Source organism: Panthera uncia (genome assembly GCF_023721935.1).
Source record: "Panthera uncia isolate 11264 chromosome A1 unlocalized genomic scaffold, Puncia_PCG_1.0 HiC_scaffold_17, whole genome shotgun sequence".
Taxonomy (NCBI): Eukaryota; Metazoa; Chordata; class Mammalia; order Carnivora; family Felidae; genus Panthera; species Panthera uncia.
This window is the reverse complement of record NW_026057577.1, coordinates 144,628,788-144,642,250: the sequence shown is the minus strand read 5'-3', so window position 1 is coordinate 144,642,250 and position 13,463 is coordinate 144,628,788. Positions and strand designations below refer to the sequence as shown.

The following is a 13,463-nucleotide window of genomic DNA, read 5'->3' as shown; positions in this document are numbered from 1 at the left end:
TGCGCACGCGCGCGCTGTGGCGCCCTCCCGCGAGCGGAAGGCGTGCTCTCGGTTCCGGAGCGGACTCGGCCGGTGTGGGGAAAGTAGCCACTGCTGCCGCACCATGGCGTCGGTCGGGACCCTCGCCTTCGATGAATATGGGCGCCCTTTCCTCATCATCAAGGATCAGGATCGCAAGTCTCGCCTTATGGGACTTGAGGCCCTCAAGGTAACGGGACGGACGCTGGCGGTGGGATGAGGGGAGGCGGCCGAAGCCCGCGGCTCTGCGCCTGCGCAAGCATGGGAGCGGTTCAGCCATGTGCTCCCCGGAAAGGTCGGGGATCCCCTCTCGTCTTCGGCCCTGCACCCCGCTCCTTTAGCTCGGGAGAGGCCGATGTAGAAGCCTTTAATCCCGGTTGGGGAGTTGGGGTGGAGCCGCTGGCGCCCTTCAGCGTTGGGTGGGGCGGGTTCAAGTCCTAGGCTCTGAGCCCGCGTCTCCGATCGCTTCTCCAGCCTGTGGTCGTTCCTTACGGTGTTTCCATCGGGAAAGGCAGAGGTCATTCTCAGGTCACCCGGCTGCGAGAGAAACAATAGCCCATGAGGATGCCGTTCGTTTTCCGGTCACTCCTTAAAGACTTGGTCGCTTATAGAGTAATTTCTTGTAATGCGTGGCGTATTACTGGATGCGGTGTCGTGAAAATTAAAAACGTGTGCTTTTAACGCAGAAACTTACCACCGCCAGAGTGGAAAGTGGACACCAGTGACCGTAACACAAGGCAGCGTGTGACTGGAATCACCAGTTACAGATGCAGCTAAAAGTTGGAGGGTGTGCTAGAGACGTTTAGTGGAGACTGGCTTCTGATGGGGGATGGCGTCACTGCTTTGAATGCGAGAGGGAGCGCGCTAGCACCTGGGGGAGAAGGGACAGCAAAAGCCGAAAGCTGGGCAGAACGCGTGGCACGTTGTAGGGCAGAAGAGCCATCCGGTTTGGAAGGAGCACAGTCCAGTCCCAGTGAACGGTAGGGCCCCAAAGGAGGAAGCCCTCGAATGCCCCACAGTCAAGATGTTATGCCTGGAAGGAGGGAGCCCTTGAGGGGGTTTTGAGCAGGCCCACGGTTGAGGTAGAAGAAGAAGCGTGCTTGAGAAAGTAGGGTCTGGTGGACCAAAGGGGCTAAGAAAGACCAGAGGCGTTGAACCGCCAGGAGTCCAGGTGAGCCCAAGCCTGTTGAAACAGACGAAGAAACCGTAGAGTTCCCTCGCTGTTGGCCTTGGGACAGGCTGCACAGCCTCTCTGAACCTCCTTTCTCGGCGGGGGCAGCACGCCTCTGTGGAGCTGGGGATGAGGACCGGACGGGGCAACGTAGGCAGGGGCCACACGGTGCTCGACCTGCGGTGGATACTCGAGCACTCGTGTCACATACACCGCTTCATCGTTCGTTTCGAGGCACCAGCAGAGAACACACCCTCCGGTACCTCGTGTGTAACAGCACGACAGAAGCTACGTGTTGTGCGTGAGCTGTCAGGCTAGCTAGTTAACGGGCACTCGCACTCTGCATCACACGATCCCCACGCTCGGAGGTAGGTATTGGGGTGCCAGCTGCAAGCGTGGCCCCAGAGCGGGTAAGGTGGCAGAGCTGATCCAGAACGGGGCCATGATTCAAGCCCACCCTGGCTGACTCCAAAGCCAGACTTCGGAGCATCGGCAGGGTTAGCATTCGGGGCCAGGTCGTTCTTTTTGTTGTGGGGGCCTGTCCTCTGTCGGACGCGGAGCAGCCGACGGGCCTGTGCCCACTTTGTGCTGTTAGCGGCCCCCACCCCATTTGTTAGAACCAGCGATGTCTGCAGGCATTGCCAGGGGGCTCCTGAGGGACAGAATCCTCCCTGGTTGAGAGCGGCTTACCTGTGATTACCTTCCTCTAAAAAGTCCATTACGCTGACAGGTCGGGCAAAGTGTATTTTCATGGTTACCGGTATTGTCACCGATCCGTGAACTCTGTGTCTTGTCTCAGCTGCCAGATGCAGTGACTAGGGAGGGCTCCGCGGATCATGGGCATTTGAACCGCGTTCTGTGTCGGTCAGCGTTTTGATGACTGGAGGGCCTTCGGTGCATTAGCGCTTCAAGGATCAGAGGGCATATGTGAGGGGGACACGTGGACCGCCACCGTCACTGGAAGGGAACTAGGTCTCAGATTGTGGGGGGCATTGAAGAAAAACTGAAGCTTTCAGACTCCATGTTGAGGCACTAGGGAGTCATTGGAGGTTTGGGGACCGGCAGATGACACGGTTGAGGAAAATGGGTGAGTTAGCTGGGCGTCGGATGGACCTAAAGGACAGGAGGTGAGATCAGAGACCCCGGATTTCTGTAGGGTGCTGTGGAGCCAGGCCAGGCTGGTGACAGCAAGACTAGGAACGAAGGGAACAGCATCTGCAGAAAAAACACACTGCTGATCGTGTGTGCAAGCAGGAAAGGATGCTTGCAGGTTTCCATTGAGTTAGCTGTCGATGCCCTTGGCAGATGGCAAGGGTGACTTTTCACCTATGGGTTGTGTATTGACTCAGCGGTCAATTTCTGGGTGTATTTCTGCAGTAAGCCTAGTATGCCGGTTCAAGGGGCTGTACGTGTACATCTGGACTCTTCACACGAGGCTAGCATTGCAGGACGGTCTTGCAAGGCCTGTCCCTGTCCCGTCAGACCGCACCTGCTGTGAAGTGGGGCAGATAAGAGCACCTGCCTCGTAGGTGTGCTGGGAGTTAAAGCTCTAGGCTCTCGTTCTTTTGCGTAAGAATTACCTACTAAAGCTGGTGGTTGTTATCACGCCAAGGTTTAGACTTGGGTGTTGCCTCTTAAATGTAGAAGCTTCTGGAGAACAGAAACTGTTCTGTATGATTGGATTTTATAATCATCAAGTGTATGCTTCTAACTATTAAAAATTGGGGGGCCTGGGTGGGTGGCTCAGTCGGTTAAACATCTGACTCTTGACTCCAGCTCAGGTCACGATCTCATGGTTCCTGAGTTCAAGCCCCATGTCGGGGGGTGCCAGCGTGGGATGCTCTCGCTGTCTCTTCTGCTCTCTCCCTCTTGTGCTCACTCTCTTTCTCTCTCAAAATAAATAAAAATAAACTTTAAAGAAAACCCCTGAATTATTAAAGTTATTTGTAACTTGAACCTTTTCTGTGTCTTTCATTTAGTCTCATATCATGGCAGCAAAAGCTGTAGCAAACACAATGAGAACATCACTTGGACCAAATGGTAAGAGACTACCATTCTGTGTTAATGCGTGTTATGTCTAAATCGTGGAGAGTTGATGGAACCCTTTTATAGAAATTTGGGACGTGGAGCAGGGGGCGTCCTAGGCCTCCGGCACTAACACACTTGTTTTGTGTATTTCAGGCTTTAAACACGTTTGTAAGTGCACGTACAATTTTAGGCCAGAGGTTTTTTTCTTCTTTTAACATTTTATTAGCATTTTCCACATCAGGGCTGTCATTTTTGTAATTAATACATTAGTGATGCTCCTCACCCCCATTTCTCTAGTTTTAGCCCTTTAGGTGGTTTTGTACTCGCCAGTGCAAAAATGTCTGCACACAGATACTCTTAGTATGCTGAATTTTTCTGATAAATTCTGTAAATAGGCATTGGGTCAAGAGGTCTAGCCTTTTTTTTTGGTTTTTGGTGCAGATTGCATTTTTGTTTGGTTTTGTTTTGGGGGGGCTTTTTTTGTTTTTTTGTTGTTGTTTTTTGCATAATGTCATTCTAAACGTTGCTGTCTTCCTAGGGCTTGATAAAATGATGGTGGACAAAGATGGCGATGTGACGGTGACTAACGACGGTGCTACCATTTTAAGCATGATGGACGTCGATCACCAGATTGCCAAGCTGATGGTTGAACTGTCCAAATCACAGGATGATGAAATTGGAGATGGGACCACGGGAGTGGTTGGTAAGAAAGCACATTATCCTTACTTGTTTGAGAGGCATTCCTTAAAGTCATGCCCCCCTGCCAAGAGCGTTTGCTCTGAATCAGATCATGAGAAGACTGTTGCGCAAATCCAAGTTGAACGACACGCCGAAATACAAGCGGCCCAGACTCTTCAGAAGTCCTTGTCCTGGAACAACAGGACAGTTCTTCAGGGGAGAGTTAAGCGGCTCTTCTAGATCAGGGGAGCCAAAGAGAAATGACACGCGACTGTAATGCAGAACACTTGATCGGATGCGGGCTTTTTCTTTATTTAAACTGGGGGGGCGGTGTTTGGGATACATGGGAGGATTTGTGGATCGTGCATCGCAGAGTAGTGCCCTGTTAAGTGTCCTGAGTGTGACAGGTATGTTAGAGCGCTAGGGAGATTGCCCTCGTATCTTAGCTTACAGCTGAGACGTGTCATGATTTCTGCGCCTCTCACATAGTTGAAGGGAATAGGTGTGGGTTCGTAGAGAAAACAAATGTGGCAAAATAGTGTTAATCAGTAAGCGATTCATTTGAATGTTCTTACGCTTTCTCTGAAGTTCTGATATAGTTAGAGATGGGGAAGATGGAAGAGAAATAGCTTCAACGTTACCTTTTCTGCAGATGAGGTTTGAATTCATTTATTCAGCAAGTGTTTGTTGGGAACCAAGCACTGTTATGGACGTGCTTGGAGTATAGCAGTATTGAAACAAAGATCATCATCTTTGTGGCCCTTAAATAACGGGAGGAAGGAAGGTGGTGGGGAGGATAAACCATAAGCATATCATATGTAAATTCTCTTATCACCAGCACAAATTTTACTGACTAGAAATCCCTCTCCTGGCAGGGCGCCTGGCCGGCTCAGTTGGTAGAACATGCAGTTCTTGACCTCAGGGTTGTAAGTTCAAGTCCGCATTAGGTGTAGAGATTACTTTAAAAAATCTTAAAACGAAATCCTTGGCTCGGGAAACACCAGATTTTTGCCCTTAAACGTTCTTAGGTTACGTTCTTCACTTACGTTTTGTCCGTCACTGAGAGCTGAACATCCGTCACTGAGAGCTGAACATCCGTTTATAAGGGGTGACCTGTTAGATCTTTGCTAGAAGCAAAACCAGAGTCTCCCTTTTAAAAAAACAGCCTCCCAGATCCATTTGCCTTATTTTGGACCCTTCACATTTCCAGGGTGTAGCATCTAATTGGTATCGATGGTGTAAGTGTCAGTGCTTGCCTGACGTGGTTGTGCGCTGTCTTGTCTGCAGTCCTGGCCGGCGCCCTGCTGGAGGAAGCCGAGCAGTTGCTGGACCGCGGCATTCACCCGATCAGGATCGCCGACGGCTATGAACAGGCCGCCCGCATTGCTATCGAGCACCTGGACAAGATCAGCGATAGCGTCCTCGTTGACATGAAGGACACTGAGCCCCTGATCCAGACAGCAAAAACCACGCTGGGCTCCAAAGTGTACGTTTACAATACGGTTCTTCGCTTCTAGAGGAAGCAAAACGTGTGTGCTTATTGCTAAAAACCTCCTTTTATAACGATCGCACGGAGCTTCATGCGGACTCGATGAACTTCTTTCCGCTTTTGTCATTATTTTGCTTTGCTTTGTTTCTAATGCAGGTGTAGCCACATGCATCTTGTGTTGTAGTTGGAAACTGAAGTTCCAGGCTTGGGTATTAAATCCTCTCAGTATTTGTAAGAGATCCAGGGCTTTGATTTAGCAGTCAAGCAGAAATAAATGGTCCTACCTGGGGAATGTTAGCCTTCAGAACACCTTCTACCATTTCTTTGCTAGGAAGCCATTCAGGAGGAGAGGCTCTACTTTTCATTATTGACCAAGCAAGTTACTGGTCCAGAATCTTAATTTAGTGAGAAGGGGCAGTCGTGAAAGTGACTTACATGGGGTGTTTTCCACGCTTGCATAATGCCTGCTATTTACCAGGCCTGTTGCCACATCTTAAGGGCACAGAGACACAGTCCCTGTCCTCTGGAGACCCAAAGCAGCCTTGGCCAAAAGACACACTTAAGTTTGAACAATAATGGAGACCTGTGGGCTCTTGGCACGATGTAGCATAAAAATTCTAGTATGAGGAGCTTTATTACTGGTTTTTCAAATCAAGATCAGGGTGAGAAACATTTTAAACTTTAATTTGTGTGGTAGTTTTAGCAAAAAGGCATGGCCTTGATTCAGAGGTCAGGGGAAGTGCAACAAAATTGTGGCCCTCTCCACCCCTAGGGAAAAGCCTCTGCCGCCATGCTGTGCTAGAATGTGCTGGGTGCCAGGTGCCCTCTTACACGGGTGCTGAGACCAGCTGCTAGGCAAGGGGGCCACCGGGATGGTCTCTGTCACGGCGCACTATTGTTTTCCTGAAAGGAAAGTGTCCTAGTTGAAATGCACGAATCTTATCGTTGCTTTGTAAGTTGATCTTGTTATATTTGTAAGTCTTTGTAAAATCCATATATCTATAGGTCTTTACTACAGAAAATGTTCAAAACAACTGACAGCGGCCATAGTGTGAGGCAAGTTATAAATCACTTAGGATACTAACATTTACAGTTTCCCCGTTATCTTTTCTCTAAGATGAGTTGAGATTTCATGCACTGTTTCAAGTATTAAATTTCCCTTGCAGTTTTTCCAGAACCAAAAGTAAATTTATTGAGCAATTTATTCAGATGTTTCAGAGTTTTCAAAAAAGATCCCCACCCCACCCCGCCCCCGCCCGGAACTGATGTTGGTGGAAATTCCTGCAAGGGAAGCAGCCACGTGGAGTCCTCTGGCTTCTTACTGAATGCTGCACCCCATTTACACAAGATGTCACTTTCTCCCGTCCCAGTTTATGGCTCTCTCTGGGTTCTGTGGATCCCAGCTTGAGAACCCCTGCCCCAGACTGTCGAAAGTGCAGGTTCTAGTGGCATAGCTGTCTACAGTCTGAGCACCCTTCGTTTTATAAGACGTATCTGAGTTGCCACGTTACGTTCTGGGTCCTGCTGTGGCCGCAGTGGAGTGAAAGGTTGCTCTTTGTTTTCATCAGGGTTAACAGCTGTCACCGGCAGATGGCTGAGATCGCTGTGAACGCTGTCCTCACCGTAGCAGACATGCAGCGCAGAGACGTGGACTTCGAGCTCATCAAAGTGGAAGGCAAAGTGGGCGGGAGGCTGGAGGACACGAAACTTATCAAGGGCGTGATCGTGGACAAGGATTTCAGTCACCCACAGATGCCAAAAGTGAGTCCGTGTCCTGCACGGCTTCACGCTGTTTTTCACTCCTAGATCCCCGAATTGAAAGATCCTCTTTGTCCCCACAGCAAGTAGAAAATGCCAAGATTGCGATCCTCACGTGTCCTTTTGAACCGCCAAAACCAAAGACCAAGCATAAGCTGGACGTGACCTCTGTGGAAGATTATAAAGCCCTTCAGAAATACGAAAAGGAGAAGTTTGAAGAGATGATTCAACAAGTAAGTCTTCCCCTAGCTTTTCGTGAGGTAGGTCTGTAGGTGGTAACGTGGCCCTCACCTTTACCGTCTTGATTCTTCAGCGCGTGGCTGCAGATGCCGTGTCGGTGTGAGCCCCCTTTTTTCACTTTTAAGTTAGAAGAGTAACCAGCATTCACGGCGAGAAGAAATCAGGTGGCACAGAAAGGCTTAAGGGGGAAGAGACCCGATTCACGAAATGGTCACGTGTCTGGAGCGCCTCAGAGAATTGGCTCCGTGACCTTCGAGCTGTGCTGTTGATTTTACGATACTGTCCCGGACACATCGAAGCCAAGCTCGTATGTTCAGGGTATAAACAGCTCAACTCTCCTCCTCGGGCTGCTAATAAGCGTGCATTCCCTGACAGTGGTTCCTCTTTGGGCCTCTGTCCTTGGGGGCTTCCAGCATCCGCACACAGGGCTACGTGGACGTGGGTATCGGTGGAAACGTGCCTCGTGACAGATAGGCAACAAGTTACGTGGATGTCTCCCTTCAGGGGGGGAGTTGGGTTCGTCTGCTCCTGCGTGATCTGTGTCTCTGCCTACCTCATACCAGGCACCGTCGTAGGGACCTGAGACACAGCAGCGACCAAAGTAGAGCCCTTGCTCTTGCGGCCCAGAGTAAGGGGGTGGTGGGTAGGGGCCGTGCTAAAGACGGGGCCTCTCAGGCAGAGACCCACCTGCCTGGGGGAGGGGCACTTACCCAGCTGGGGTAAGCTGGGGCGGACAGCGTGTGCAGAGGCCCTGAGGCAGGAGCAGGGTTGGCACGCTGAGAGGTCGGAGGGGCTGAAGACCCGTCACCTGGGCTACAAGGCTGCGGTGGAAATGCCAGGCAGGGTGCCCGGGACGACAAGGTGGCAGGACCTGAGAGGCCGAGGGAATCGGATAGGTGTGTTGGTGGATATGCAGGTTGCCGGGGATGATGACAGGAAGGTGGTGGGCTGCATGTTTTTAAAGAACAGGAATGGCCCAAAGAGGAACGTTGTAGGTACTTGTGAGGGCACGAGGGAGGAGAAAGAGCCGTGTGAGGACAAATGCTGAGGCAGGCTGGTTTCCGGGGGACAACCAGGGTTGGCCCCCAGGGAGAACGTGGCAGAAGCGAGGAATGTGCAGGAACGAGTCGGCTGTTAACGGACAGAGGGTCACGGAAGAAGGAAAAGCAGAGAGCCGGACTCGAACTCACGAAGTGTGAGATCATGACCTGAGCCGAAATAGAGTCTGATGCTTAACTGAGTGAGCACCCAGGTGCCCCTGAAGTACTGATTCTTAAAGCATATCAAGAACTGAAGTGATTCCCTTTGACACTTGCTCATTATTTGGGATTTGGGCCTGACAGAAGGTAGACACTTCTGTGCTTCCTTCCTTCTCTTTTCTCTGCTTTATTTTAACGCTCCCACCTTGCACGCCCCTCTGTGCGCCTCATCTTTTTCCCCGAGCACAAGGAATACTTACTAACGTGATGGGCATTTTTCTCCCCCGCAGATAAAAGAAACCGGCGCTAACCTAGCCATTTGCCAATGGGGCTTCGACGACGAAGCCAATCATTTACTTCTTCAGAATAACTTGCCTGCGGTGCGTTGGGTAGGAGGACCGGAAATAGAGGTAGGTGGCTCGTGGGAAGAGACTTCCGAACGCAGGGCTCAGGCTCGATGCCTGTGCGTGCTGGGGGCCTGCTTGGGGAGCAGTTGCCGTGAACAACCACAGTGTCAAGGCTCCACAGACAGAGGGCCAGCGGGGAGAGAGGAGAGTGCTGCGATCTTTCTCTATTTCAGCCACAGTGCTGCGAGTTTCTGGTGTTCCGTGGGATTTAGAAATGCTTTCCGTGTGTCGTCCCACTTGGCGCTCTGAGGCAGGGACACCTGCTTACCCACTGGTGTGTCAGCCACACGCCGACCGCCGTCCCACACGTGGTCCGTGCCCCGGGGCAGGTTCGGCCCTCACCGCAGCCAGCGTGCGATCCGGTCAGGACACGGTGCTACGGAGGGTGGTGGCGTCGCCCCGAGACACCGGCTCCTCAGAAACCCACTCATTTCATAGGCCTTCTTGGGTTGACCTTGAAATCTGAGGCTAGAGTGGATTGCAGTTCGGGCACAAGGTAGCCCTGGGTGGAGTTTGGCTCCTCTGCGGTCTGATCGTGAGAGCCCAGTGCTCACCAGCGCCTTCCTCCCCCGACCCACCCCGCCTAGTTGATCGCCATCGCGACAGGAGGGCGGATCGTGCCGCGGTTCTCAGAGCTGACCCCTGAGAAGCTGGGCTTCGCCGGGCTCGTGAAGGAGATCTCCTTCGGGACGACTAAGGACAAGATGCTGGTCATCGAGCAGTGTAAGAACTCCAGGGCTGTGACCATTTTCATCAGAGGAGGAAATAAGATGGTGAGAATCCTAGTGACTTGCCCTGCATTGTTTTCTGCCCTTGGTGTAGGGCTTGGTTTTGCCCAGAACGTGTTTGAGATACGGGTGCCATCTCTCAAAAAGCGATCATTTTTCTCAAAGAAACCGTGGCTCACCGAGGTGTAAAATCACCGAAGACCACATTCGGTGCTACCTGTTCGTGCTACGCAGGCCTTTTTTGCGTCGCTCGGGTGGCAGTAGGGGCCCGGGTGCATCCACGCTGCTAAAATCCCCTCCCTCGAGAGCGGGTCTGTACCGCCTCGGCCTCAGTGAGACGGGCCTCAGGTGTCTCTTGGTCGGTTTTGGCTCGTCTGACCACTTCCCGTGGCCACGTGTCCCGAAATGAGTCACTGGCTGCCTCCGCCTGGTGTTCACGTAACCACGTGGCAGAGAAAAGGGGGAGAACGGCAGAAATCACCTGGTAATGAACATTCTGGCGCGTGCTCTCCATTTGTTCCTAAGCAAGGTGGCTTTGATGCCGGTACCTGGCAAACAGAGGTTCAACCAGGCGCCGCGGATTTGATTCTAAAACACTAGATTGTGCTAATGTTAACTTCTGCGGAACTGTCTTCCCTAGATCATCGAGGAAGCAAAGCGATCCCTTCACGATGCCCTGTGTGTCATCCGGAACCTCATCCGGGATAATCGTGTCGTGTATGGCGGAGGTGCCGCCGAAATCGCGTGTGCTTTGGCCGTCAGCCAGGAGGCGGACCAGGTAAAACCCGCGCGGGGCCTCCGGGCCTAAGGCGTAAGGCAGTGGGACTGAACAGACTGGGGGAAACAGTGTCGTCGCCGTGGGTGAGCAGCGCCTGGTCCTCGCCCTCGTTCTGAGGCGCGGCCTCCCGAAAACTAGCATTGCTCAGCCTTTTCAACCTTTCCAGCCTTGACAGTAACCGTTCTCCAGTCTTCAGTGTCCTCATTTGAAGTTCCAAATAAATTGAATATCGTGACTGTCATAACTAAAAGTAGAGCTAGTTTGTTTTCAGACTCCTCTCACGTGTCTGTCTTCTCCGTCCTTACTCTGTCGTGACATTTTAATATTCTGGTAGTTTAACAGTAATCAAGACGGCCTATTAGAATTCTTCATGAGTTAGGTTTTCAAAGTATGCGATTTAATTTACCTTTCCAAATTGGCTGGTTTTTGTCTTGTTTTTTGCTAATAAGCACGCTTACCTGTACCCTTCCAGTGCCCGACCTTGGAGCAGTACGCCATGCGGGCGTTCGCGGATGCCCTGGAGGTCATCCCCATGGCCCTCGCCGAAAACAGTGGCATGAATCCCATCCAGACTATGACCGAAGTCCGAGCCAGACAAGTGAAGGAGACGAACCCCGCTCTTGGGATTGACTGTTTGCACAAGGGAACAAACGGTGAGAGCCAGTCGCAACCCGGTGGGGCCGTGTCTGGGTCAAGACCGGTGCTCTCCTGCTGGCCGCACGGTGTGTGGTGCCTTCCGTGAGCTTCGATACTCCCGCACTTCAGATATCCGGGTCCTAAGTTGTAGAATGTTTTGGTTTGATTACCTGAGGATTTGGTCAGACTGCTGGTCCTGTAACGCGGCACTCCTTAATAACAGTAAGCTGTGGCACGCTGGCTTACACCAAAGGTGACTTCCGTTTCAGTCTCTGGTTTTAGAAAGTCCTTCTTCTCTTGCTCTTTAACACCCATGTCTGTCAGGTAGGTTCTGGATGTCACAGGAAGCAGCCCGGCAGGTGACTTGGTGCCGTCTGCTTATTTTGTGCTTTTGTCCAGGACTCAGGGGTGTTTTCAGATATGACGTACTGGGACCGTAGCCATGTGTGTAGTTTAGAGGGTGATTTCACTTCAGCTTGTTGGAATGGTGGTGCCAGTGATTTCTCACTAATGGGGCCAGGCCCACATTTTTTTTTTTTTTTTTTTTTTTTAATGTTTGTTTTTGAGAGAGAGCACGCAAGCGGGAAAGGGGCAGAGAGAGAGGGAGCCACGGAATCTGAAGGAGGCTCCAGGCTCTGAGCTGTCAGTACAGAGCCCGATACGGAGTTCGAGTTCGAACCACGAGATCAGGACCTGAGCTGAGTTCAGATGCTTAACCAACTGAGCCCCCCCAGGCACCCCCAGGTCTGACTTTTGCAGCCACTCCCAGCCCACGGAATCAGATGATCTGTGCTTTTATGTAGAACAGCAGCTATGTCCTGGTTTTCATGTTCACAGCCAGCAGAGTTTAATAACGGCAGCAACTCTTTGTCAGACAGATATGCACATTTTCTTTAACTTGAATGCCTGGTTCTGCTGAAATTTGTTTGCATCTTTCTTGGAATTATCTTGTTTCATATACAGTCTGATTTTTTCACTTACATTGGGCTTTCTAAATTATATGAGTGAATATTTTGTGGGATGAAATGTCGCTGAAAGGTTTTAGCCAGTCACCTAGCACTTTGGCTTGTCATTGAAGAGAGGTCCCCTTCACCCCCAGCTTCCTGGGACCCAGGTTCAAATTCCAGACTGTCCTCTGGAATAATGGAATCTTACTACCCCTCTGAAAATGTAGCTGGATGAGTGGTTTCTTCTGGATTTGGGTTTTGTTTTAGAAATTTTTTTTTTTGAATTTTTTTTTTTTTTTAGAAGGAGCATACACGCAAGCAGGGGAGGGGCAGAGACAGAATCCCAAGCAGGCTCCACGCTGTCAGTGCAGAACCCGACACGAGGCTCGAATTCACAAACCTCGAGATCGTGACTGTGGAAATCAAGAGACACTTAACTGACTCACCCAGTCGTCCCCAGATTTATATTTTTTTAAGTTTCAGTGTCTTTGTAAAAATGAGAGCAAGTTACTAATATCAAATACATATGTTTTAGGATAATTCATTTATTTGTGTTTTCCAGATATGAAGCAACAGCATGTCATAGAAACTCTGATCGGCAAAAAGCAACAGATCTCTCTTGCCACACAGATGGTTAGAATGATTTTGAAGATCGATGACATCCGTAAGCCTGGGGAATCCGAAGAATAAAGAAAAAATTGAGAGTAAATGTAGTAGTAAGGTTCCCTGTTGTGATTAAATAAATGGATGTCTTGTGATGCATCTACAGTTATTTATTACTGTGTCTTTTTTCAGACACTGTAGATGCTGTAATAGAAACAGCTGTTTAGTTACCATGGTTCTCCTGTTGAAAGTTCAGTTATGGGAATGCGGTCTCGCAGGCTTTTGTATCTGTTCTATTAAAGCGGTCTCTTTAAACAACGGCTGTCTTCTCTTCGAGTTAAGAAACTGGCTGTACCGACCCAATGCTGCCCTAATGAAGGGGGTTGAGTAGATCTTTTTTTTTTTTTTTAATTTGTAGATACTTGTAACAGCTTAAACATGGAGTTTGGTCTCAAGCTTTGAAAGAAGACCGGGCTTGGTCCTATGAAACGTATTTAAATGCCGCGTGTCTCTAAGTAGACGGGTCCTTTGATCGTGGAGACCCATCCTGAGGAGTGTGGGAAAGCGTGAGATCGGGGCGGGGGGGGGGGGGGGCCAAGTGCTTTGAGCTGCCAGCCACGTAGCGAGTGTGGGACTGGAGCACAAGGCCAGCGTGGGTTCCAGCCTCATGTCCCCTGGGTGTTTGGTTGCCCCTGTCCTGACCCTCCCCAAACGGCCGGACCCCTGCTCCCCTTGCAGAAACCCGGAGGGGCCGTTAGAGCACGGCCGGGGCTTCCCCAGCGG

At 50.7% G+C, this 13,463-nt stretch overlaps 1 protein-coding gene across 1 annotated transcript; it reads left to right on the top strand.

Annotated features, from left to right (window-relative positions):
- Positions 1 to 24: 24 nt before the first annotated feature.
- CCT5 (chaperonin containing TCP1 subunit 5) lies at positions 25 to 12,998 on the top strand. Its single transcript, XM_049648278.1, has 11 exons — positions 25 to 208; positions 3,169 to 3,229; positions 3,756 to 3,920; positions 5,183 to 5,381; positions 6,953 to 7,145; positions 7,226 to 7,375; positions 8,872 to 8,991; positions 9,576 to 9,761; positions 10,357 to 10,494; positions 10,967 to 11,147; positions 12,640 to 12,998. Exons 1-11 carry the CDS (start codon positions 104 to 106, stop codon positions 12,765 to 12,767), a joined length of 1,626 nt encoding a protein of 541 aa, XP_049504235.1. The 5' UTR covers positions 25 to 103; the 3' UTR covers positions 12,768 to 12,998.
- The last annotated feature ends 465 nt before the right edge of the window (positions 12,999 to 13,463 follow it).